Source organism: Cynocephalus volans, chromosome 10 (genome assembly GCF_027409185.1).
Source record: "Cynocephalus volans isolate mCynVol1 chromosome 10, mCynVol1.pri, whole genome shotgun sequence".
In the NCBI taxonomy this organism is placed as follows: domain Eukaryota; kingdom Metazoa; phylum Chordata; class Mammalia; order Dermoptera; family Cynocephalidae; genus Cynocephalus; species Cynocephalus volans.
In genome coordinates, this window is record NC_084469.1 from 55,998,488 (window position 1) to 56,023,680 (window position 25,193).

Below are 25,193 nucleotides of genomic sequence, written 5' to 3' on the forward strand. Positions count from 1 at the left end.
GTGCTGATGTTAAAGTCCTGTCCATGAGGGCAGGCCCTTCTGTCCATCTGTTCACTTACATCCTTCCTGTGCCAGGAACAGCACTGGACCTGCTAGGTGCTCAGTAGACTTTGGTGGGGCAGGTTCTTTATAGTCTGTGAATACCTGGAAAATCATGCCCCTAAATATACCCTAAAGTCATGCATGTTGCCCATCCTCAGCAGAAATGCACACCCCAGGGTGGGCCTATCTCCAGCCTTCAGCAAGCCTGGTGCACCCATGATCCCCTACCCACATCCTAAGATGTGCCCTCGGCGGGTGGAGCATGGCTGGGAAGAGGGCTGGCTTCCAGCTTCCTCTCCGAGCTCCTCCTCGACGCACCTCTCAGGCCTCCAGCAAAGAAATCACTAGACTGTCAGGGATGAGAGGGGCCCGTATCCTGTACTCCTCCCAGCTGGTGTGAGAACTCCCAAGAGTTCTTCCTAGGGGCTGTTGGGCCTCGGGCCTGACCTTGTCCCCTATCTTTCCAGCGAGGAGCCACCCCTGGATCTGACAGGCAAAGTGTACCAGTTAGAGGTGATGCTGAAACAGCTGCACACGGACCTCCAGAAGGTAAGGCCTCGTGTGGCACCCGCCTCCCCATCCCACTTCCGAGGCCCTCAGAGGGGTGGCGAGGCCACTCAGCACCTGTCCCCACCCGCACTCCTACTCTTCTGGATGTAGTCATGAGTAAAGAGTACAAAGTGATAACACCAAAGGCTAGTAAGCACACAGAGAAACTCTCATACACTCTTGGAGGGAGAGTAAATTGGTGCACCCTTTTTGGAGGGCAACTGTGCAATGTTTATCAAAAGTGTAGTTGTGCACCTTGTTGACCCAGAAGTTCCACTTGTGGGAATTTGTGAGAATTCCCAGTATGAGTACAAAAAGATCTGTGAGCAAGGATATTCATTGCTGCACTGTTGGCAATAAAAAATCAGAGCTGGGGCTGGCCCATGGCTCACTCGGGAAAGTGCAGTGCTGATAACACCAAGGCCACAGGTTCAGATCCCTATATAGAGATGGCCAGTTAGCTCACTGGTTGAGCGTGGTGCTGACAACACCAAGTCAAGGGTTAAGATCCCCTTACCAGTCATCTTTAAAAAAAAAAAAAAAAAAAAAAAAAGCTGATGCAGCTGTCCATCAACAGGAAAATGGTTATAGAAATCATAGGACACCCATGTGACGGAATAGTCTGCAGCCAACTAAAATAATAAGAAATCTGTATATTTACTAACATGTAAACAAAGTCCACTAACAAGTAAAAAACAAAGCAAGCTATAGAATTGCTTCCTAGGACATCACCAAACTTTTTAAAAAATGCTTAGTAAACTTGAGTTTGAGAGGGATATCTAGAAGGCGACATTCCAAATTGTTCATTGTATTTATCTCTACGGTGTGAAGAAGGAGGAGAAATGAGGGTGGAGGAGACTTATTTGTTGTTTATGTACTTTGGGATAAAAGGCAAAAGGGCAGCGGAGTGTATGTGTGATCCTCAAGCACAGAGATCACAGGCGCCCAGGTTCAAATCCCTACCCCACTGCTTAACCTTGGACAAGCCGCTGCCCTAGGATGTTACATCATCCTGGAAGGGCGTCTCAGAAGAGTCAGGGGAGCCCGCCCCGGCAGTCCTGCGTCCACATCCCAGCTTCCCACTTGCTGTATGAGGCTTGGCTCTTCAGGAAAACAAGGATAACAAGAGTCCCCAAGTCCCTGGGTGGCTGTGAAGGTGGGATGAGGTAATCACAGTAGGTCAGGCTGTGTTCTAAGAGCTCTACATATGTGGCCTCCGAAAAACCTCAACCTCCCCTTTAGAGTTGAGGGAACTGGGGACCAGAGAGATAAAGTGACTCACCCAAGGTTACTCAACTGTCAAGAAGCAAAGCTGGGATTTGAACCCCCGCAGGCTGACCTTAGCAGTCCAGCTCTAACCACTGCCGAGCCAAGGCTTCAGGCCCAGGGAGCCATTCGCTGTTCTGAGCGCTCCCTGGAGTGCCCGAGCCCACCCACCTGATGCCTAGCCCTCCCGCCACACAGGAAAAGCAGGACAAGGTGGTGCTGCAGTCAGAGGTGGCCAGCCTGCGGCAGAACAACCAGCGGCTGCAGGAGGAGTCGCAGGCCGCCAGCGAGCAGCTGCGCAAGTTTGCTGAGATCTTCTGCAGGGAGAAGAAGGAACTCTGAGCGGGGAGGTCACCGCACCTGCCATCCCTCAGCCCCAGCCCCTCGCTCCTTCCTTGCAGGCAGGCTGTGGGCTGCTGCTCTCTGTCCCTCTGCTCGGCTCTTGGTTGCAGGTGTGACCAAGATAATTGAGCCAGTGCCCTGGCACCAACTGCCCCGCAGCCTTCCCCGTGGACTCAGAAGCCCAGGGATGGGAGTGGGACCTGAGGGAGCCCTCACCAGAGCTGAGCCAGAGTCTGTTCACGGTCCTCAAGCCCCAGAGGCCAACATGGTCTCAGGCCTCCCTCCAAGCCACCCATCTGTGGTGTCTGTGAGCTGAGCCATGCCCACACTGCCCCTGGGGTCCCCTGCTGTCCCCATCTGGCCATCAGAAGCTGTAGGAAGGGGAAGAAGGAGTCAGTCTCTAAACCTCACAGCAACAGGATTCACAAACCAGGTTTCTTCACCACATTCAACAACAACGTGGCTTTCAGGGCCAATCCCCCTGCATGAAAAATACAGTGTGAAACCAGCCCTTTCTTCCCCCACGCCCCAGGGAGGTGAGGGCTCCCAGGTCCTTAGCGTGCTAGCTCCAAAAAATACCAACATCATCCCCTCTCATCCCCCTCTTTCCACAAAGCAGTCAGGAGCACTTTCTTAAGAGTTTAAATTATTTTCTTAGGGGCCCCAGGATAGAGAGAGTAAATCCCAGCATCCAGAGTCAACTTCTTTGAGAGAGAAACTCTATTTCTACAATCAGGACAGTTTATACAATCTTTTTCTATCAGTTCCTCTCTCATCAGAGGCCACAGCACCTGGGCCTGGGGCCCACAGGCCCTTCCTCCTGACCTGGCCCGGCCCCAGCGGTAGAGCTGCCACAGCAGCCCCTCCCCCGCCCCCTTCCCCAGCACGACCTAGCCCTGACCAGCAGCTCCAGAGCCCTCAGGACAGGGCTGGAGAGAAACAGCCTTCATCTCCTCATCTGGTTTTCTTTTCCTTTGCAAGTCTCCCAGCCCATCTTGCAGGTCCCCAGCGGTGGCGACACCCTCACTGTGCTCCCTGGGGAGCACATCGCCGTGCGAACCCCAAGAGACACTGGTTCTCTAAAGGCAATAAGGGGCAGCTCGCCAGGCAGTCAAGCTGGTGTGGTACTATGCTGTTCACCCAGGAAACAGTTTTTTTTTCCTTCTTTAAAAACAAAATATATATATATATATTTATTTTTTCATGTAGAGTTGCGCCAGAACAAGTCTGTATGGCCACAGTCTGTGGAATCCCCCATCCTCAAGCTGAGGATTGAGACGTGTCCCATGGGCCGGGGTCAGTGGGAGGGCTCAGAGGGGCAGTCAGGGTGGGCGGGCAGGCAGCTTCCCTTTTTAGGAGGCACCAGAAAGGGAGGAGTTGGCGTTTTGGGCCTGGCTCAGAGCAATGCACTCAGTGCTCAGAGCCAGGCAACCCAGCCCTTGTCCAGTGATCCCGCTGCCTCTCTTTGGGGTCAGGCACCCCAGGGAAGGGGGCTCTGGGGACTGTATAAGGCGCAGGCACTCAGGGAGGTGCCAGGCTGGATGGGTGGGGGTGAGAGAAGAGAGTGCTCATGGTGTCTCCCTGCGACGGGCCTCTGCCCACCCACCCCCCAGCAGCCCCGCAGCCCTGAGAAGAAAACCTCAGCCCCGCCACCTCCTCTCCCTGCACTGGGGGTGTGAGGCGGGCACCGCGGGGGCCGAGCCTGCTCAGCAGCCGTCCTCAGCCCTGGCCAGCTACTGTGACGTCTCTCCTTCCCTGATTCCCTTTTCTGGGGGGTTCTCCTGTCCCCCACCCCACTCCTGCCCTCAGACCCTAACCTGGAACCTTTTTTTTTTTTTTTAGTTGTCTCCTCATATCTTCAGATCATTCGAATCATTTCGGGGACCTAATCATGTACATTGACAAGTGTAAATTATGATTTTTGGTTTTGTTTTCTGTTATTTTTAAAGGATTTCTGCAAAACAAATCTGTTTAATTTAAGTAAGGTTGGTATTCTATCTGATGGCTGAAGATAGCAGCAGAGGTTTTTTTTTCATATGTTGATTTGTTTCATTTGGATTTTTATTATTCTTTGTCTTTTTTTTTTTCCATCCCTGTCTTGAGATTTTCTGGCATGTTTCCGGAGGTTTCAAAGGAATTAAATGTTTCATAGAAATGGCTTGTGTGTTGACTAGCTGGGCAGCTGCCTGGAGTCACTGACGAGGGTGTGGTCCAATGTCAGCCCCCCTCCTCCTGTCCCCTTGTCCCAGACACCCATCACCACCCACCCATACACACCCACACACACACACAAACACATGATCACTCTACACACTTCCCTAAGAACCAGGGGACAGCAGCCTTGCAAACTTCTTTTCCTTGAAAACCGAAGGACAAATACATCACTCAGAATGTAAAATGTCTTTAAGTTAAAAAAAGAGTACGATTCTACCTCAGAAGTCACATACTAGAGGCTTGAAAGCCAGACCTGGCCCACGGAGTTGTGTTGGTTTTAGAAATAGTGGCCAACTTTTAAAAATCTGGAGATTGCCCATAAAGAAAGTTGGGTTTCCTTTGCAGCAAAACTCACAAGGAACCCCAGGCCACACCCCTCCCAGCACTGGCCACTGTGGCTGCATTTGGGACATTTCTGCACTTCATTCTGTATGAGTGGGACTAGACCTCCCTCTGCCAGTCGGCTAGTGGGTAGTTTGGGGTAGAAAGCAGCCCCTGCTTCCCGGCCAGGGGGAAGCACAGCACGGGCCTCCCTTCTCCACCTCTCAGCCTAGTGCAGGCCCTGAGGGCATCAGGTGTTGCAGAAGGGTGCTGACACACACCCCCGTGACCGCCAGCCATGGGTCAGGCCTTCCGGGGTTCTTCTAGCTGTGGAAGGAACATAAACTCGTGGCCCCAGGTCTGCATCTGGCCCGGTGAACACTTGAAGTTTGTCTGGGAATCAGGGTCAAACTGATCCCAAATCGGGAAATTCCATGTGAAAATCCCAAGGCCTGGCCCCTTGTGGGAAGTCTAGACCCAGCTCCGCGTCGATCTGAGCAGCAGCCCAACCTCTTTCTTTTTTTTTTTGTCTTTTTGTGACCGGCCGTACCGCGCTCAGCCAGTGAGCGCACCGGCCATCCTTATATAGGATCCGAACCCACGGTGGGAGCACTGCTGCGCTCCCAGCGCCGCACTCTCCCGAGTGTGCCACGGGGTCGGCCCCCAACCTCTTTCGATAGGCTGGCCAAGTGGCAGGGACTTTCCGACCCTCCTCACCCATTTACCTGTCATGAGTTTTCCACCTCTGAGCTCAAACCCCATGATTCTCTGACTCAGGCCCGCCCCTCTCCCCGTCCAAATATCTTTTTCAAAAGGCGTGGGGATTACATCCAGAGGAGAACCAGCCATCCCACCTCGCCTAAGAATTCTGGAGTTCTCCAGACACGCTCCGTTTCCACCCTCCTGGAGGCCCCATCCTCAAGCCGCGCTGCCCAGCCCCCACCAATGCGGGTGGAGGGGCGGGATACCACGGGACGAGCTGTTGTCACACCCTCTCCTGGCGCCTGTGAGACACACCCGCCGCGTCCCGCACCCCGCACCCCTCAGGCGCACGCCAGCCCCGGGTCGCGCCGCAGCCGCGCCGCTGGGCCCCTCCACGTCTTCCCCAGCTTCCTGCCTCCTGTGCCTCCGCTGGGCCCTCCCCCAGCCTCGCCTCTGCCTGCCCCCACGTCAGCCTCTCTGCTCACCCACTCTCCAAATCCCTTCGTACCTCTGGCCCTCTACAGATGATTGTTTCCCTAAATCCTGTGTGTCCATCCCCCCGCCGAAGTCTGTCTCCTCAGCTCACTGCTGTTCTGGGACTTTGCCTGTGTCCCCGGATCCTAGCGCTGTCTCTCTCTCTCTCTTCCCAACGTGCCGCCCCTCTCTCTCCCCTAATTTATGTTTCCTGCTTTTCTGCCTCCCCCGCCGAGCAGCTCTTCTGCTTCTCTCCAGATCACTGTCTACTTCCTCCAGCTCTCCCAATGTGCTCGTTAGTTTTGTTACTGTTGTTTCTTCTCCCTACTACATCTCAGTCTCTCTGTGCCCTTCCTCTCTCCCGGCCCTCTTCCCCCTGCGATTCCTGGGCTCCTCCTCATCTGCTTCTCTCTTTTCTGATCTCTCCTACTCTGACTTTGATTCTCTCAATAAATTTGTGACGCTCATAATCTCATTCTCTCCTGCGGTGTCTCTGTGTCCTGGTTCTCCCTGTATCTAGTGTATTTCCTCCTGTCCTCCCCTAACTTCTATCTTCTTCGCCCCTTCCCCACTGCTCTTTGCTCAGTATCTAGGTCAGGGAGCCCCAGGTGATGTCCAGGCCTGGGATGACACCTCCTGACATCCTTGCTCCCCTCCCTAGCCCGGGAGGGCCCGGCCGTCTTCCTCTCTCCACCCCTTCCCTTCCCCCAGTCCCCAGCGCCCGCCTCCCTCCTCGCCGCCTCCCGCTGCAGCTGCAGCAGCCCGTTGCCAGGGCAACCACAGCTGGCTGGGCGGGAGCCCCTACACCCCATCCCCCCTCTCCTTTCCGGCTAGGCGGGAGGAGCTGGGACAAAGCCAGAGAGTCAGGGTACGAGGGGAGGAGGTGGATGGAGGTAGGGGCCAACTCAGTTGCTTCGCTTCTCCCCCAAAGAGGCCCCCTCTCCCCTTCTTGGTGATGCCCCAAACCAGGCTGGAGAACGACGCAGTTGTGGGCAGAGGGGTCAGGCCCAGTTTAATACACAGAACAAGTTAATTCACAGCAGAGGCAGGCAATAAAGGAGACTTGTTTACAAGGGGGGGGCACTCCTGGATTGGGGGAGATGCCCCAAACCCACCACCTCCCCCACTTGCAGTCTCAATTTCCCTTTTTTAAAACCCGAACAACAAACACACACAACCACAAGAAACAACCACGCCCCCTCGCTACCCCCAAAATGGCCAGCGAGGGTGGCGGGGGGCAGCCCGGCCTGGCCGGGTGGGGAAGAGGGCGGGAGAGGAGGAAAAAACGAGTTCCTTGCAGAGTCTGTGCTTCTCATCCCAGCAGGCGCTGGGCAGGGGCCCGCCTCGCCCCACTGGCAGCCACTGCCAGCAGGGGGGTGGGCACGGGGTGGGGCTGTGGAAAGTGGGGGGCAGGAGCAGAGTTCAAAACCATAGTTCACATCATGCAGTATCCACGGTGGGCACCAGAGGGGAAGAGGGGTGGACACCATGCCCAGCCACCCTGGGCACAAGGGGGAATGGTGCCCAGCCTGGGTGGGGAGGCAGGACGGCTGCGACTCCAGAAACTGGGGGAGGGGTGCGAGGCGGGAAGCTGGCGTGGACTGGTGCCCAGTGGATGCTCTCAGCAGTGCCCCCTCCACCCGGCCAGGCCTTATAGGACTCTTTGTATATATTAATTTCTTTTTTTTTTTTTTAACTTTTTGTCTTTTTCTTTAGAAAAAGGCTCTGTCCATGCCCCTGGCTGGCATCCACCACCCCCCATGCCCGCCAAGAGGCGGGGTATGGCTTTGAGGGGAGTAGAAGCCCCTGGTGCCCATTTGCCAAGGGATAGGAAGGAGGGAGGGCGGGGGAGGGGCACTGCTGGGCCCCCCCAACCCACAGGGCAACCATTCCACTTGCACAGAGGGGAAGGGTGGCCCTGCCCCCTCTCTGCCTTCCCCCTCCCCCTACCACTGTGGGGCATTAAGGGTGGGGCGAGTGTGGAGGAGCTCAGGCAGGTTGGCAAGCAGCACCCTCAAGGTCCAGGTGAGGCAGAGCCAGGCCTAGGTGAGGGTGATGTAGGCAGAGGCTTTTTCTTTCAGATGCCGAAGGCAGAGGTGACAACTCCAGCTCCCTGCAGGGGCAGCCAGAGGACAGTGAGTGAAGCCCTGGAGTGGGGAGGTTTGCCCCAACCCCTTCCCATTCAGAAGACATGCTCTTTACCAACAGGAAGACAACTTTCCATTCCTCCCACCCGCATCTATGCCCACCTCTTCTCTTACCTTCTGGGGGCTCTGCCATGGGAGGACTCAGGCAATACATGTGGTAACCCCGATCGCAGTCATCACAAAACAGCAGCTGGTCCTGGGGGGTGAGACCCGCCCAGCTGGCACCCTGGGGGCACGGGCACCAGAAACCGGGGTGGGGGGCTGGGGCAGGGGCCAGGTCAAAAGGGCTGGGGGAGGTGGTCCCTTCCAAGAGGAGAGGATTCCAAGAAGGTCTTTTCCTTATGGAATCTTTGTAGAACACTGCTTAGCCAAGCAGAAACACCCCTGAGGTCTGTCAGTTTGCAATTTGTAGTCTGGGTTGTATAAGAATCTGGAATGCTTTAAATGATACTAAGATGATTTGATGCCAGCTCTGGAAGCAAAGGGCGTGGGTTCAGATCCCAGCTCTACCCTTTTCCTAGTCAGAGAGATGACGAGTATAAAGTGCTGGGCTCATTTAATGGACACTAGCAATAATAATATGCATGTTACCGTGCTCTCCGGGGCAGGGCTCAGGGAAAGACTTTAGGCTCGACTGGCAAAGGTGGAGGTGTCGGGTGGCAAGGGCAGCTAGAGCATGTCCTGGGGGAGGCACTCACGTCGTTCTCTGAGGTGCCACACAGGCTGCAGGACTTGCACTCGATGCACTGCCAGCGGTAGGTCCTCACAGCTGCCGTCATGTTCACCGTGAACTGTAAACACGAGGGGTGTCCTGCGGGCCAAGGGGCAGGGATGTGGTTAGGGGTCATCACACCCCTGGTGTGTACTGACCCCTGGGGAAGAAGTGGCTCATCCCCACCCCTGGCTCCTAAGGCTGGGATGAGCTTCTGTGGTCCACAGCCTGACTCCCGTGCCTGGCCAAGGTGCCCAGCAACCACATGGCAAGCTGCTGCACCGGGGCCACCTCAGTCTCCTGCCCGGCCGCCATGGCAACCACACTCTGCTCCCCAGAATACCATGGCAACCGCATTCCATTACCACAGTGCTGTGGCAACCACTTTCTACCACCCACAACACCGTGGCAACCACATTCTGTTAACCACTGTGCTGAGACAGCCACATTCCATTACCCACTGCAGAATGGCCAACCACGTCTGTTAACCACAGGAACGTGGCAACCACATTCTCCCAGCCATGCTGCCATGGCAACTACTTTCTTCAACGGGTGCTTACACCTTGGTTTCAGGGAACTAAAGCCCACTGCACATGATGCCCCAGCGATCAAACTGTTACTGACAGTACTGTGCAATGCCAACCTATTAGTCATTCCGCTACCCTGCTGCAGACACCCGCAGCCACCATCCACAGTATCTGACACAGCCACTACCCACGGTGCCCAACACCTGCACCCACTACCCCAGTGCCATAACAACTCCATTCCATTATGCCAAATTGCCATGATAACCATATTTCACTACCCATGATACTATCCCAACCACAATCATTACCCACTGTGCTGAGGCAACCACAGCCTATTACCCACAAGTCCACCATGGGAAACCACATTCTATTAACTGCAATTCTTCATCAAGCACATCCTTTTCCCCACAGTACCCAGGCAGCAGTAATCCACTATTCACATTTCACAGTCCACGACCCACAACATGCCTTGGCACCTTCTCTCACTACTCTCCATGCCATGGTAAGCACATGCCACTAGCCATAATGCCTTGACAACCACATTCCAATATCCCCAAAGCCTCACTGACCCCACTCAGTTTCCCACAATCCTTAGCAGTTGAGTCGCTCCTCTGACTCTGGCCATGCACGGTGCTCCTGTCGTGCTCTGGGTTCCCACAGTCCTCACTCCCCTGCCTCCCATCCGCCAGGCAGATCCTGGATGTCATCTCCACACGGCCTCCAGAAATCTCAGATGGGGGGTGTCACCTGATCGCCCACAGTCTGCACAGGAGATGAGGTCCTCAGGACACCCTGTCTTCTTGGAGCCGCCCAGGCAGAAGTCACAGTAGCCATTGGGGATGACAGTGCCATCAGGTGCCTTCTTGGCTGAAAGACAGCAGGCAGCATTGGCACGGAGCAGGCAGGGGCACCCAAAGATTGTTGCAGAATAGGAGCGGAGGGAGGCATCCCTACCTGTGTGTTTCCTTTGTGCCTCAGGGACCCAGGCCAATTCTTTGTAAAACTCTAGGGGTGGGGGACAGAGAGAGGGGCTCTCACCACAGGCAAGGCTCCACCCCGCCCCCAGCCTCAGCCCCAGGGGTGGACCCCTCTGTCTAGGCATGGGCGAGGTGGGGAGAGAGAGTAACTACCTCCAACTGTGGCCAGTAGCAAAAGCGAGTTAGGGACGGGGGCGCAAATAATTCTCAGCAGGACCCCCAACTCTTTGAGGCAACTGATATGTCCTCTATTGGGTAAAATGTGGAAAATACAGCTTTAGGAAGGGCCCCCTGCCTCCCTTCTCATATACATGTCTACCAGCCAGCCACCCTAACTAAGCCCTGACTGGATAAAAATTCAGTAGATACCAGTGGCCAAGGTCTGGTACGGAAACATCCAGAAGAAAAATTCTGAACACGGAGGTGCCAGGGTGTGTGGTGGGCATGGGATGAAGAGACTCGCCCTCTCCCTCCCAAGATGGTTGGGAAAACAGTTTCTCCACAGGCTGAGCCACCCCCTTCCCCCATCCCTCAGCCGTCAGGGTTGGCATGGGATTGGCACGGGCGGACGCCATGGGCTCCTGGGCCACAGAACCTGCCCCTTGGCCAAAGCTTAGCAGAGAAGGGAGAAAAGGAGGCAGGGAGGGAGGGGAGTCTTCTATCAGCGCCCCCCAGCTCTAATTGAAACAATAAATCAGACCCAGAAATATTACGCCTGGCCAGGAGCAAGGAGGGGGTGGGGGGGTGAGAGAGAGAGAGAGAGACAGAGAGATGGTTGGTTGCCGTGGCAACCCCGGAGCCAGCATCCCCACAGTCGGTGGGGGGAGGGAACGCTGAGCTGGAGGTTTTCCAGAAATATCTAACATGTCCCCCACCCCCACCAGGCTCCTCAGGCCCCCCTCCCAGGGCCCTCGGCCCCCCTGGCCTGCCTGCTCACGTTTATGGTTGTTTTTCCGGTGGAAGGGCAGGGCGTGGCGTTCGGGGTTCTCCTCGCCCTCCTCCTCGGCCAGGTGGGTGTGGGTGTAGTGGTAGCTGAGGCCCGGCCGGTTCTTATACCGTTTCCCACAGACTGGAGAGCGAGGGGCGGGAGGCCGGGTCAGCCCCTTGCAGCCCAGGCCGCCTCCACCCTGGCCTCCAGGATCACGTCTCCCCCTCTGCCAGACACCTGAGCGCCCCCAACCCGGGGCCAGAACAGAAGGGAGGGGACCACACGGGGAGAGGTCTCTGAGCCCCACTCTCTTTCCCCTTCTTCAGAAGGACTCACTATCACAGACATACGGCTTGTCTCGGTCCTCCAGGGAAGCGGTGTCTTGACGTTTCCGGAGACCCCCGATGCCATATGCCTGGGAAAAGAGTCAGGATCGAGGGGCCAAATAAGTGGGAAACAGAAAATTTTCATCATGTGAGCTTGAAAGTCAAATTGCAGCTGTGCAAACTTCCTAGCTGTGGGGCCTTGAACCTCTCTGATGTTCAGTTTCCTCATCTGAAGTACTGGTCTGAAGATAGTTCTAATCCACTCTGTAATCTCTGTTTTGCAAATGGCTTTATCTGTGTGAGCCTCAGTTTCCTCATCTGGAAAACGGGTATAAAATACCCTACCCCTTCGGACTGCTCTGGGGATTGAATGAGGTCAAACTTGTGGCAGGGTCTGACCATTGTGATGCTCAATAAATTGGATCTGTCATTAAGGGGAGTGGGGATGAGAAGCTTTGGGGTGATACCTTTCCTTTGGCCCTGTTCTTCCTCCTGGGAATGTCATCCTCCAAGTCTTCCACCTCGAGATCATGCGGAAACTCTAGCAACTGCTGTTTCTGGGCACCAGGAGAAGGGAGATTGAGGTCAAGAAAGCAGGGGGCACTGATCTGGTTCTGGGCAGAACTGAGATTAGGGGTGGGAGGGCAAGTCAGGAGGTCTTCTAAAAAGAGAGGAGATCTGAGAGGATAGAGATTTGGGATGCCCAAAGGCCCTAGGGTAGGGAGCCAGAGGAGGTTTTATTATTTATTTGTTTATTTATTTAAAGATGACCAGTAAGGGGATCTTAACCCTTGACTTGGTGTTGTCAGCACCACGCTCTCCCAAGTGAGCGAACCGGCCATTCCTATATGGGGATCCGAACCCATGGCCTTGGTGTTACCAGCACCACACTCTCCCGAGTGAGCCACTGGCTGGCCCTAAGAGGAGGTTTTACAGCAGGAACATGATGTGCCCGGCAGGCAGCAGGGGTGAGAGGAGGACTTGCAGCTGCAGTGCCCTGGGGGAAGCCCTACCTGACAGTCCATAATGGTCTCCTCCTCCTTCAGCTCAATCTTCTTCTCCCCTGTCTCAGCACACAGTAGAGCCTCGAGGACCGGCCCTTCCGGGAGGCCGCCCTCCTTCTTCAGGGGTGCCTCACAGTCTGGGGACAGGGCCATGGGGGAGTCAAGTGGGGAAGTTGTCCCTAAAGGACTCCTCAGACTTCCAGGAGGGGGGACCACATTCTTTGTGGGAGGGAAGAGACTTTCTCGCATTCAACTAGCCACAGACACAAGAATTTAACCACACACACTGGAAAGGACGCCCAGCCCCTGGGGAAGACACAGCCACGCCTCAGATCCACTCGGACACGCTTAGGAGACATGGCCAGAACCTTGGATACACCCAGAAATCCTTGGAGAAAGACACAGACCACCAGACACACTCAGACCTACAGGGGAGACACAGATTCTTATAGATACCTAGATCCACATGGGGGAGACCCCATCCAGACCCTCAGGTACACCCAGACAAATATGGATAGACATAGACACTCAAATGGGGTACATATGAACATACACAGGGGAGATACAGACAGGTCATCTGAAATAGATACACAAAGGAAGAGACATAACCCGACTCTCAGATCCTAGACACACAGAAGAGACACAGCCAGACCCTTGGTACACCTGGACACATGGGGAGACTTATCCGGACCCTTGGATACCCCCAGAGACACTCAGAAAGAGACCATTAGACCAGCACATATACCTAGACCCACATGGGAAGACATAGCCAGACCCTACGATACACCTGGACCGTATAGGAGAGATACAGGTGCACCCAGGGACATGCACACACACACGAGAGATACAGACAGTCCCTCGGTACGTATGAAGCAGTCAGACACGCAGGAAGGACACAGCCAGGTGGGCACTCTCCTACTCCTGGATACATACAGACCCATGGATACACCTGGATAGGGGAAGATAAACAGCCAGTGACTGATATTCCTGGACATATTCAAGAAGTGATAAGTCCAGGCACTTTGATGGACCAGCACACACGTGCTGAAATACACCCAGTACACCAGACACTAATGGGAAGAGATTCTCCCAGATACTCCAAAGCATCTGGACCCTCACAGGAAGAGACAGCCAGATGCCCTGATATACCCAGACAAACGCAAGAAGAAAGTAACCTTCTAATACACTTGGGAACACCTGGAAGGAGACACAAACACTCAGCTGCAAATGGAAAGAGTCACAACAAGACATTCTGACACATCCAGACACACACAGGGAGATAAAGAGTTGGACACTGTCAGGCACCCACAGAACTACAACCAGCCACTCTGATACATCCCAGCTCACGGAGGAGGAGATATGGTCGGAGACCCAATACACCTAGACACACCTAATAGATACCACTATGTCCTCCAATACACCTGGGTGCCTGAGCCCACGCAGGAGGAGATACAGTCGGAAGCTCAGTGGCTCAGAGAAAACCAGAGTCTCTGGAATACACACCTAAGACACACATGGGCAGGCACACAGTGTGCCAGCCTTTCAGACGCTGGCAAGAAGGAAGATAAAGGCGATGCTCAGACACACACTTACCAGCGTTTGCTGGGGGCATGGATGGGGCCAGGGCAGGCACAGGGACGCAGCTCCACTCACCGATCTTGTACTCGCAGGGCCGGAGTCTGGGGTCCTCCAGGATGTTGAGTCTCCGCTTCTTCCTCCAACAGCGGGCGGGATAGGTGTAGATCTGTCCCGGGGCCAAACCTGCAGAGACGACGGCAGTGAGGAGGCGGCGCTGAAGCCGCGGCCCCGCCCCTCCCCGCGCTGCCGGCGGGTACCAGGCCCGCGGTGCGTCTTCTCCATCCAGATGTAGCAGTTGTTCTGGGCCACGCCGGTCTGCGAGTCGAGGAACGGCAGGCGCAGGCTGCGCTCGGCGCACAGGCGCGCGTTGTAGCTGCGGCAGTGCTCGATGGCCTCGCGGTAGAAGTCCTCGCCTAGGCTGCGAGGGGCGGGCGACCGCGCGGGCGGCTGTCAGCAAGGGCCATCGCGCCCGGTCGCCCAGCGCCCCTCCCCCAGCTCGCCCGCCGGCCTGGGGTCCAGGACAGGTGGGGCCGCCCCTCCAACCTCACCGCTCCCCTCCTGCTCCTCCGGGACCCAGGGTCGGGGGAGGGGATAGGGCCCAGGGGCCCCCAACCTGGGACTCGGACCTCAGGCTAAGGAGTAGATACACATAATATAGAAAGACAAAAACACACCGAGAACACATCCAAACACATGACAGAAACAGATCACACCCAGGCAAATGGAATTCACACACAAAGAGACATATCCCAATACTCACAAAGAAACAGACAAATCTCACACGTGCACACACACAAATATCTACTGAAAAACACAAATGTTCAAAGTTACATAGTGTAGAAACGCACAGGTCACATAACTATCCCTGCACAAATACACACCACATATCCAAAGACACACAACATAAACAAATCACCCACACAAAGACACAACAGGGAACCAAATCACACCACACTCACATACACACGCATTCATGCATCCAAAGACACCCACAGATACACAAATGTCCAAAGACAGAAACTATAGAAACAAACTACCCACATATGCACTTACACATATATCCAAATAAACAACACAAATCACACACAAAATATACAGGCACACAATACAAATGAATCACACGATTCACACAGGTGCACACACATTTACAAAGACACACAACATGGAAACCTACATCTAAAATATCACATCTCCAAACACACAGAGACACATACATAAAACATGGAAACAGTCAAATCCACACGTATTCACACAAAAGTTTACACACAAATCCACACATACCCGCATATCTAAAGACAGGGAACACAGACAAACGATGCACAGTTCCAGAGGACACGTACACACACTCAAAGACCCAAATATCCAAAGATATCCACTACAGAATAAAAGAAACCATACACATATCCAGACATCCCAAAAACAAAAAACCAAAACCAGAAGTGACAAACGCACTCCACATCCCAACACAAAGGTAGTGTGGACTTCGCTCGAGTTTACCACGGCCCCCTGCCTCCCCAGGCCATTTCACCCTCTCCCAAATTCGGGGGTCGTGGGACAGGGACGATGACCCCCTTCCCCGAAAAGGATCCGGAATCGCTCCACGCCCTCCCCCTCTCCAGGAGCAGCGCGCTGGGCACCATCCTCGCCACAGACCCCCAGTCGCACACGCTCGCACCCCCGCGCGGCCCCGCACACGGTGACAGCCCCCCAGACGCCCCCTCGGCCCCACCCCCCGCCGCCACACACGCACACATGCCTGCGCGGACCCGCCCGCGCGCCCTCCCCCGCCGCCCGCCGGCCCGCGCCACCTCAGGGGGCCGGGGATGACCGTGGCCATCTTGCTCCCCGGGTCCTGCCCCCAGCAGGTCCCCGCCGGGTCGGTCCTCCCAGCGGTCGGGCGGGCGCTGAGGCCGCCCATCCATTCATTCCCGGGGGGCGGGAGCACGCGGGCCGCAGCCAATCACGGCAGCGGGGCGGGCCCGCCCGGGACATGCTGGGAGTGGTAGTCCCGGGCCACTGGGGGGCCCGCCGGACCCCGCGGGGACGTGGGTGGGCGGAGTGCGGAGGGCGGCCCTGGGCTCGCACGCACCCACACGTGGCACTTTACACGCGCACTCACGCGTCTACTCACAGCCCCCGCACACGCCCACTGTCACACCTCGCGGACTCCTGCGGCTGCGCGCACACACTTCATTACCAGGAGACTCAGAAGCAGCCCGCGGGGCCCGCACAGACTTCTCACCGACGTGCCCGCGCTCGCACCCCGCCCCGCCCCAGTCCTTAGCTCCGGAGAACCCCGTCGTGTCCGGCTCGGGACTGTCTCTCCCCGCAGACACTCTCACCGTCGCCCCGCCCTGCCCAACTCCTTCCGCAGGCCTGACAGCAGCAGTGCTGCTCAGGAGCCGCAGCCACCCCTTCTGGGTTCGAATCCTAGCTCTGCCACTTGCGGCCATGTGACCTTGAGCAAACGCCTTGACCTCTCTGGGCTTCTGTTTCCTCATCTGTAAAATGAGGATGATGCCTCACTGGATTGTTGTGAGGACTAAATGAGTAAATCTGGGTAAAGTGTTTTAAAAGGAACCTGGCCGGTGCTCAATCAATTCATGTATTCCACAAAGAGGATCTGATATGTACTAAGATGTAAAATGGTGATAGCTAACCTTTATTAGAAAGAATAATGCCTGCATACAGTAGACTCTCAAGAAATACGAGGTACAGGGACATTTCAAAAAGTTCACGGAAAGGACCGCCCTGCGGCTGACTCGGGAGAGTGCGGTGCTGATAACACCAAGGCCACGGGTTCGGATCCCATATAGGGATGGCCGGTTTGCTCACTGGCTGAGCGTGGTGCTGACAACACCAAGCCAAGGGTTGAGATCCCCTTACCGGTCATCTTTAAAAAAAAGAAAAAAAGTTCACGGAAAGATTAGTATCACCTTTCATTTCTCTTTTTCTGTGAACTTTTTGAAATACCCTTGTATTTGTTGAATGAATAAATATACTGAGCACCCGTCATGTGCCAGGCACAGTTCTCTCTGGGATGATACTCTTATTATCCCAGTTTTCCAGAAAAGCAATCTGAAGCACAGGCAGGTGATCTCACAGGCCCTCAGCCCCTCGCCACTGTTTGAAGGTGTCCATCCCAAAGTGGGCCTTACCTCCCTCTCCCACTGTTACCCTCACTGACTCCACCTTGAGGGATCCCCAGAGAGTGAGCTGACCCACTGAGTTACACACACTCACCGGTTCTCTCCTCCCTTCAGAGTTAGCATTCTGGTTTGAGTGGCTGCATGAATTAATACGCCCACAGACTCCCTCCTCCACCAGAGGGCCCTCCAGCAGACAGAAGAAGCATGCTAGCCTTCCCCTGTTTGTCACTTGGCCCCCCATACCCCCGTGAGAGAAACCCACTCAAGGCCTTCCTCACTCATGGTCACTTCTACACACACACACCTCTCTAGTTTTAGACGCCTTCCACAAACTCTCCCCCATCTAAGCCAGGTAAGGCTTTGACCTGACCCCCACCATCCCCTGACATGGGGAGGCAGGTCTCCGATTCACATTTGGCCCAGAGTGGTGTCAAGGGGATTAAGTGAGAGACGCTGGCATCCCCACATTCACTCTGGCCTCCAGTCCCCTATAGTGACCACCCTGTACCTCACCCATGGTAAGCCCTGCCCCCCAGACCCACAGCTCAGCTTAGAGGGTGCCTTTGCCACCTTCCTCTCTCACTTCCCTCCATCCTCACAGACCCTATTACACTTGCTCCCCACACCTCTAGCCGCAGACACACCTGCTCACTCCAGCCCCACCCCAGAACCTGCGCATCAGTTTGATCAAGTGGAGCCTGAGTGTAGACATTTGATCACCTCCCCAGGGGCCCTTGTTCTCCAGCAGGACTTGAACCCACAGACCCAGGCTGACAGTTCCAGAGAGCTCTCCCTCCCTTTCCTTACCCCTAGTACCCTTCACAGACCCCCTCCCTCACACACTCTTCTACACACTTGATCCCCCAGACCTCTCCCCTGCCCAGACCCCTATCCCCAACCCCCAGTGCCCTATGTGGGAGCTGACCCACAATACAAATCAATATTGGGAAATAAGTATCGATACTACTATTACTAATCACTACGTTCAGTTGGGGTCAGGCTCTGTACTAAACGCTTTACAAAGACCACCTTATTCAAGCCTCACAACAGTGCCATGAGTAATAAGAGCTGTTGTGCTTCCCAATTCACAGATGGTAAAACCGAGGCTCAGAGGGGGAAATTCAAGCTGGGGGTTGAATCCAGACAGTCAGAATTCCTGAAGGCTGCACTCTCCAGCCTCCCACTCCCAGGGGGATTTGACTCTCACGTTATTTCAGGAGCAAGTGAGTGCCAACCTCACCCCCGCAGGCCCCTGGGAAGGTGAGAGCAAAGAGGGGCACAGGTCCTCCCACACCAATCTGTCTGCCTCCAGCCCCTGCACGGGGCTGCACCGTACTTCCTCCAGGGCTCTGAGCCAGGGTGGAGTGAGGGGCCTGCACACCAACCTAGGGTGGCCCTTACGGGAGAGACATCTGTCTGTGTGCGACTCAGGGTGAGAGGGAAGCAGAAGGGGGTCACCATCACACACCACCTCACACTGACCCCGGCCCCATACACCCCCTCCCTGCCCTGTGTTCATGGCAAAGCGACACGTGTAGGTGGTGCCCGTAAGTCCCAGCCCCCACACACCTTCCTCTCCCAACTCCCACGCCACCCCCCAGCAGAAACCAGAAGCCACTGGGGGCCTTTGGTCCGGCAACCAGGCACAGCCCTTCTCCTGGGTGGGTGGATGGGGCGGGGGGGCACTGCCCCACCCCCCAGCACTAGACGTTCAAGGTCAAGGCGGCCCGCGCACGGGGTTGGAGGGAGATTAGGGGAGGTCGCCCCGGCCCCTTTGTGCAGCGCCGCTGCGTTCGCCCTCCGCCTCCTCCACCAGGCCCGGGAGTGGGGGGAGGGGAGGGAGGGCGGGAGTGGCCGTGCGCCTGTCACTCGGAGCCCGCTGTCACCACCTGGGAAAGGGGGGCGGGGAGCGCCGGGACCCGGGAGTCCGGGATCCCGAAGAGGGAGCGACAGAGAGAGGTGGAGAGAGGTGGAGAGAGCAAGGGACGACGAGGGCCGGGCGCGGACCCCGGCGTCTGGGTTTCCAGACACTGGGCCCAGGAGGAAGCTAAGGCTCGGAGGAGGGACGCGGACAGGGAGAAAGGCAGGGAGTCCCCGGAGACCGAGGGCGCTCCAGCACCCCCTCCTGAGGCGCCCGGTCCCCGAGCGGGTAGGAGGTGCTCCCGTCAGATGTGTACGGGCGGGAGACCGAGGGTGCCTCGGTGCAAGCGGACCGTGGTGTCGGGGCTTCGAGGTCCTGGAGACCCCGGGAGGAGAAAGGGGGAAACAGAGAAAGGTGCCTTGATGAGGGGCAGGAGGGTGGTGGAGACCCTGGGGACCGAGGTGCCGGGGCAGGCCCGACAGCCCCAGAGACACTGAGGAGCAGAGATGGAGGAGGAGGAGAGGGGAGCCCCTACCCCCACTCTGGGTGGGGAAGCGGCTTCCGCCACCCCCAGCCCGCGCCACATTCCTTCACTGACAGCGACAAAGAAGAGGCGCCCCCGCGACCCCGGAGGGGCTCCCGCCTCCAACCCCAGGCTGCGACAGGGGGTGGCGGGCCCCCAGGGGCGGGGGCGCGCGCTGGGGCCCCCATTCAACTACCACCTGCGAGCTGGGTCCCCTCCTCAGCCCCAGGGAGGGCGGGGGAAGGGCTCCTGGGGAGAGTGGGGGTCCGGGCAGGGGGCGGGGGCGGCGGGGACACTCACGACTTGAGCGGGTTCTGAATGGCGGTAGCCATGGCCCGCTCGGCTGGGCCGCCTCCAGCCCGGGGCGCCGTTGCCGCCGCGCGCGGGCCCAGCCCGGCCTGCGCCGCCCGCTCTGCCGCCCAGCGCGCTACGATTTCATTCATTCTTGGGGCTGCGGCGCGAGCGGAGCGGGGCGGGCCGGGGGCGGGGCCCAGCCAATCCCCGCGCCTCCCGGCGCACGACGGGACGTGGAGTCTAGGGGCGCGCGGCGGCGCCGGAGGGCGCCCCTGGCCGGACTACACGTCCCAGGGGGCGTCGGGAGGACCGCGCGCCCATTGGCTACTAGGGATACGGGGCGGAGCGGGGTTCCCATCAGAGCATCCTTTCCCTCTCCCTGGGGGTGCTCTATGCCCAGGTCAGGATCTCCACCCTCAAGGTACAGCGCGCACAGGAGCAGGTAGTTCCCAGCTTCTGGGTGTCCCCGAGGTATGTGGATGACCCCAGGGTCTGTCGCGTCTGCTTGTCTGAGTGTCTCTTCTGTGTAAGCCAGCCTGCGAGCAAGCACAAGGAGTTAATCAGTGCCTTTGTTCATTTACTGAGTGCCTGCTACGTGCCAGGCACTCTTCTAGGCACATACGGCACAACCAAAACAAAGTCGCTGCTCTCAAGGAGCTGACAATCTAGTGGAGAAAGACACACAATAAATAAGAAAATAAATAGGTAAGATCACTTCAGAGAGTGGTAAGTGCTATAAAGAAAATAGACCGCTTCGAAGGAGGAGTGTCTTCTCTGAGGAGGTGACATTTGAGCTGAGACCTGAGAAGCTGCCGGCCACGCACTATGCGGGTAAGCACAGCTAGGCATAGGGATCATCAAGTGCAAAGGCCCTGGGGTGGGAACAAGCGTGGCACGTTCAAAGAGCAGTAAGAAAACTAGTGTAGCTGGAGCAGCATAGGCGAGGGAAGGCGAGGTTGGGGAGAGAGCAGGGACCCAGATCACATAGGGCTTTGTAAGTCGTTATAAAGAAAACGGATTTTGTTCTAAATGCAATCAATCGTCCTTGAATTTCCTCTTTTTCACACGCACACACACACACACCCCCCAAGCCCATCAGCAACTCCTACTATCTCTATAATCACAAAATAGATCCAGGACCCACTCACTCTTCTCCCCTTCATGGCCTCCACCCTGGTCCTGTCCACTGTCATCTCCCACCTGGACTATCACAGCAGCTCCCTCACTGGCCTCCCGTCCTATTCCCTGAATCTGTTCTCCCCACAGCAGCCAGAGCAGGGTATATACCTAAAACAGGTATCACATCCAACTTCTCTGTGGCTCAAAACCTCAAATGCTTTCTTTCACAAATAGAATAAAATGCAAAATCCTCAGTATGCCCTCAAGGCCCTACTCCATCCCTCCCCAAACCCCATCACATTTCTGACTTCCTCTCTCTCCTCCCTTCCCTTTGCTAACTTTGCTTTGGCCACACAGGCCTCCTCCCTGTTCCTGGAACATTCCAGTCACACTTTAGGCACAGGACCTTTGGACTAGCTGTTTCTCTGCCTAGAATGTTCGTTCCTCCCACAGATACCTGCATGGTTTTATCCCTTGCTTCATTCAGGTCTCTGATTAAATGTCACCTCCTCAGAGACAACCCCAGCTAAAACAGCCTCGTAACTCTGTCCACTTAAATACCAATTTTTCTTCCAAACACTTATCATAGTCTATCTTATATCTAATTATTGGATTCTGTGACTTGTTTGTCTGGGTGGCTGGCAGTTTCAGAGATCAAAGCCTGGGCCTTGGTGTCATCAGCACCGCACTCAACTAGCTGAGTTAACTGGTCGGCCCAGTTATTTGGTTTATTATCCCTCTCCACCCATTAGAATGTCAGCTCTATGAGGGAAGGGATTGTTGTTCCATCCGCTGCTGTCTCCCCCATGCCTAGAACAGGCATGTAGATGCTCAAAATTATTTGTTGAATAAATAAATGAATCAAATAGTGATTATGCTCACGTCCCTCTCCACTCTCCAGCTCTGAGGCACGCAGCCAGTGGTGAGAGAGAGTAAGGTGGGCCCCAGCCTGTGTCCTCCCCTGTGTGGACACTTGGACAACCTGAAGTAGGGAGCGGGCTTGGGACTTCATTAAGGAAACCTTCCCAGCAGAGAGTCTGGAGCTAAAGCTTCAAGGCAGAGAGAAGGAGAGGTTAACACATTCACTCACTCATTTCTTTCTTTCTTTTTTTTTTTGGCAGGTGGGGGTGGTGATGCTGGCCGTACTGAGATCTGAAACCTTGACCTTGGCGTTACAAAGCTGTGCTCTAACCAACCGAGCTAACCAGCCAGACCTCACACTCACTCATTTCTAGAATATTATGGTCCGCAGCCCTGTGTGGATATGCTGGGGACACAGCAGTGATGGAGACAGCCCCAGACTGAGCATGAAGCTTGCAGTCCAGTGGGGTGACAAACCCATCACCAGACAATGACAGCCCAGAATGGTCAGGGCTGGGATGGGGAGGCACAGGCAGAGGGGTTGGGTCCAGGGTCGGGAAAGCACAGTGGGCTGTCGGAGCACAGAGAAAGCTCCTGGTCCAGACCGAGGGTTAGAGAGGCCTTCCTGAAGGAGGGGACACTTGAACTGTATGTGAATCCTCGAGTCCTGACCCCTTGGCCTATTTAGATACAAGGCAGGGTCTCTGTTCTGACCTCTTGGGACCCTAATGTCCAGTCTTCCTGTCACTTGTGTGGAGAACAAACACTGATCCCAGAAGTCTAAACATCACTTCTCCTAACCCTGAACCCAAGGATTTGCCCACCAGAGGGTACTGTGGCCCCAGTCTTTGTTCAGCAGAGGCTGCTCATGAATCCTAAGACCCAGGAGAGACATCCTGCAGGCCTGGGGCCAGCCAGTGGAGACACTGGTTCCCCCACCCTGAGCCTCAGACCCTGCCCACAGCCTGGTCACCAGACACACACACACACACACGCACACGCACACGCACACTCACATGCACATGCACACGTGCACACAGACCTGCCTCATCAAAGGCTCCTGTGGACCTGGAATCACTGTGGTTGGGGATCACAAATAAATCATGAAGCCTGGACTTGAACTCAGGTGTGCTGACCCCAAAGCGCATGCCCACCCTCTCAACCGCGCTGATGAAGCAGGTGTGAGGAGCCAGAGACAGACAGGTCCTGAGAAGGGGAGCCCACACCAGGTAGGGCTGTAAAGCCTAGCGTTAGAAGTTGGGTTTGAAGGTGGCGGGAAGCTAGTGGAGGGTTTTAAGCATGATCTAACTTCTGTTTTAGTAAGACCTCTGGCTGTGTGTGCGGGCCAGGCTGTGTGGGGGAAGGCGGGAGCAGAGAGACTTGGGGAAGGCTGCAGCCATGGTTCAGGTGGGAGAACAGGACCCAGTGAGAGCTGAGAAGCAGATGGGAAGTAGCAGAACGTGGCTGCTCAAACAAGCAACCACAAACCTGGTGGCTTAAAACAGCAGAAATATATTCTCTCACGGTTCTAGAGTCCAGAAGTCCAAAATCAGTATCCCTGGGCTGAAATCAAGGTGAAGTAAGGCCACATTCCCTCCAGAGGCTCCAGGGGAGGATCTCCCAGCTTCTGGTGGTTGCTGGCATGCCTTGGCTTGTGGCCGCGTCAGTGCAGTCTTCAAAGCCGCCAGCATCTCTCTCTGCTCTGTCTCTGCATTGCCTTCTTCTGTTTGTGTCAAATCTCCCTCTGCCTCCCTCTTAAAGGATATATGTGATTACATTTGGAGCCTACTTGGATAATCCAGGATAAACTCCCCAACTCAAGATCCCTATTTCAATCACATCTGCAAAGACTCTTTTTCCTTCTATGGGATTGGGATCTGATATATTTGGGGAGTTGTTATTCTATCTACCTTGTCAGAGTGGACAGAATTTGTGGATGGGTAATTTATGGAGTGTGAGGGAAAGAGACTGGAGTGTCAGGGATATCTCCATGGCCTGTGGCCTGAGCAGCTCCAGCCTCACCATCAAAGGGGATGGGAGGCACCATCCCCTAAGCTGGGGCCGCCTGACTGAGGGCAGTTTGGGGAGCTCGGCTGAGTTTGAGATGCACATCAGCCATTTAAGTGTTGCTGCTGGGCTAGTCTAGAGGTCAGGGGAGCAGTCAATCTTTTGATGGTACACAAAGTGAGAAGGCTGAGAAGGAGTAGGTGGGGATGGAAACCTGGGCTGGCCATCAGTGACAGGTGGGGGACTGAGAGGGAACCAGAAGGGAGGCAGGAGGAGACTAGAGAGCGTGGCGTATCTCAGGAGCAAAGGGAAGAAGCATTCCAGGGACAGGGGGTAGTTGTCCGTGCCAGATGCAGTTGATAGGTCACATGAGATGAGGACGAGATGTGACTTAGACCTAGCACCACGGGGACCCTGACAAGAGCATCCGGGGGGACAGGACAGTGAAATGTATACATTTGATTGGAAAAGGTGTTAGAGAGAATTGGAAACATCTCCTGTGAGAAATTTTGCTGTAAAGAGAAACAAAGAAATAGGGCTGGAGCTGGAGAAGTCTACAGAGTTTTTGTTTTGTTTTGTTTTTAAGATGGAAGAAACAACGTGCTTGTATGCCAGTGTGGATGACCTGAGAGAAGGACAGTTGGCGGGGCAGGGAGGAGTGGAGAATTGCTGGAACAATGCCTTTGATAAACAAGAGAAAATGGGGAGAGCCCCTAAGTGGAGGGTCACTTTAGGGACAGCTGATCCATTGTAACAGGAGGGGAAGGGCCTGCTGGCACAGATGCCAGGAGGTGGGAGAATCAGGATGTTGTCTCTAGTAACTTCCATGAAATAAGAAACTGAGAGTGAGGATGGGGGGAATGAAAAGAGGAGATAGAAAAGTCACTAGGAGCCAGGGAGGGTGACCAGACAGGGAGCCTGTGGCCAGGAGGGTTTCAAGGGCCCCCTGGAAGGTGGGTCAGAAATTTAAAGTGAGAACTTGTGCTTCCCCTTAACACCAAGGTCCAGGGTTCGATCCCTGTACCAGCCAGCAACCAAAAAATAATGAATGAATTAAAATAACAGTTTTCAATGTATAGGATATCAGGAAATAAAGAGCAGTGGTCTCTGAGAGATGGAAAACAAATGAAGTGAGCTTATGATTACCGCAGATACTCCTGGAGAGCCTTATCAGGCTGTGATGCAGGGAGTGGGGACCCAGGTGGAGCCCAGTGTACAACCTGAGTCAAAAAGAGATGGAGCTGAGTGTCTGGGAGAGCAAGTCAGAAAA

At 55.4% G+C, this 25,193-nt stretch overlaps 2 protein-coding genes across 8 annotated transcripts in view; one reads left to right on the plus strand and one right to left on the minus strand.

Moving 5' to 3' along the window:
* Positions 1-3,498, plus strand: part of SIPA1L3 (signal induced proliferation associated 1 like 3) — a 230,366-nt gene extending 226,868 nt beyond the window's left edge. For 2 of the 3 annotated variants that reach the window (XM_063110753.1, XM_063110754.1), the window contains exons 21-22: positions 510-591; positions 2,056-3,498. In XM_063110753.1, coding sequence (XP_062966823.1) covers positions 510-591; positions 2,056-2,199 — 226 coding nt within the window. In that variant the 3' untranslated portion in view covers positions 2,200-3,498. The remainder of the gene's footprint in view (positions 1-509; positions 592-2,055) is intronic. The other variant, XR_010024615.1, reaches the window with a different exon arrangement.
* A 4,397-nt stretch (positions 3,499-7,895) lies between these two features.
* DPF1 (double PHD fingers 1) lies at positions 7,896-19,974 on the minus strand. Of its 5 annotated transcripts, none has more exons than XM_063110479.1 (12): positions 19,943-19,974; positions 14,367-14,527; positions 14,185-14,292; positions 12,541-12,668; positions 11,995-12,084; positions 11,538-11,616; positions 11,211-11,342; positions 10,251-10,301; positions 10,044-10,163; positions 8,756-8,868; positions 8,172-8,253; positions 7,896-8,023 (listed from the first exon to the last, which is right to left on the minus strand). In XM_063110479.1, the coding sequence occupies exons 1-12, from the start codon at positions 19,972-19,974 to the stop codon at positions 7,953-7,955; spliced, it is 1,167 nt and encodes a 388-aa protein (XP_062966549.1). In that variant the 3' UTR covers positions 7,896-7,952. The 5 variants fall into 5 exon arrangements, with proteins under 5 accessions (XP_062966549.1, XP_062966547.1, XP_062966546.1 ...); XM_063110477.1 differs by lacking the exon at positions 19,943-19,974 and adding an exon at positions 15,918-15,946; XM_063110476.1 differs by lacking the exon at positions 19,943-19,974 and adding an exon at positions 15,918-15,946 and having other exon boundaries at positions 8,172-8,283.
* Positions 19,975-25,193: the final 5,219 nt, after the last annotated feature.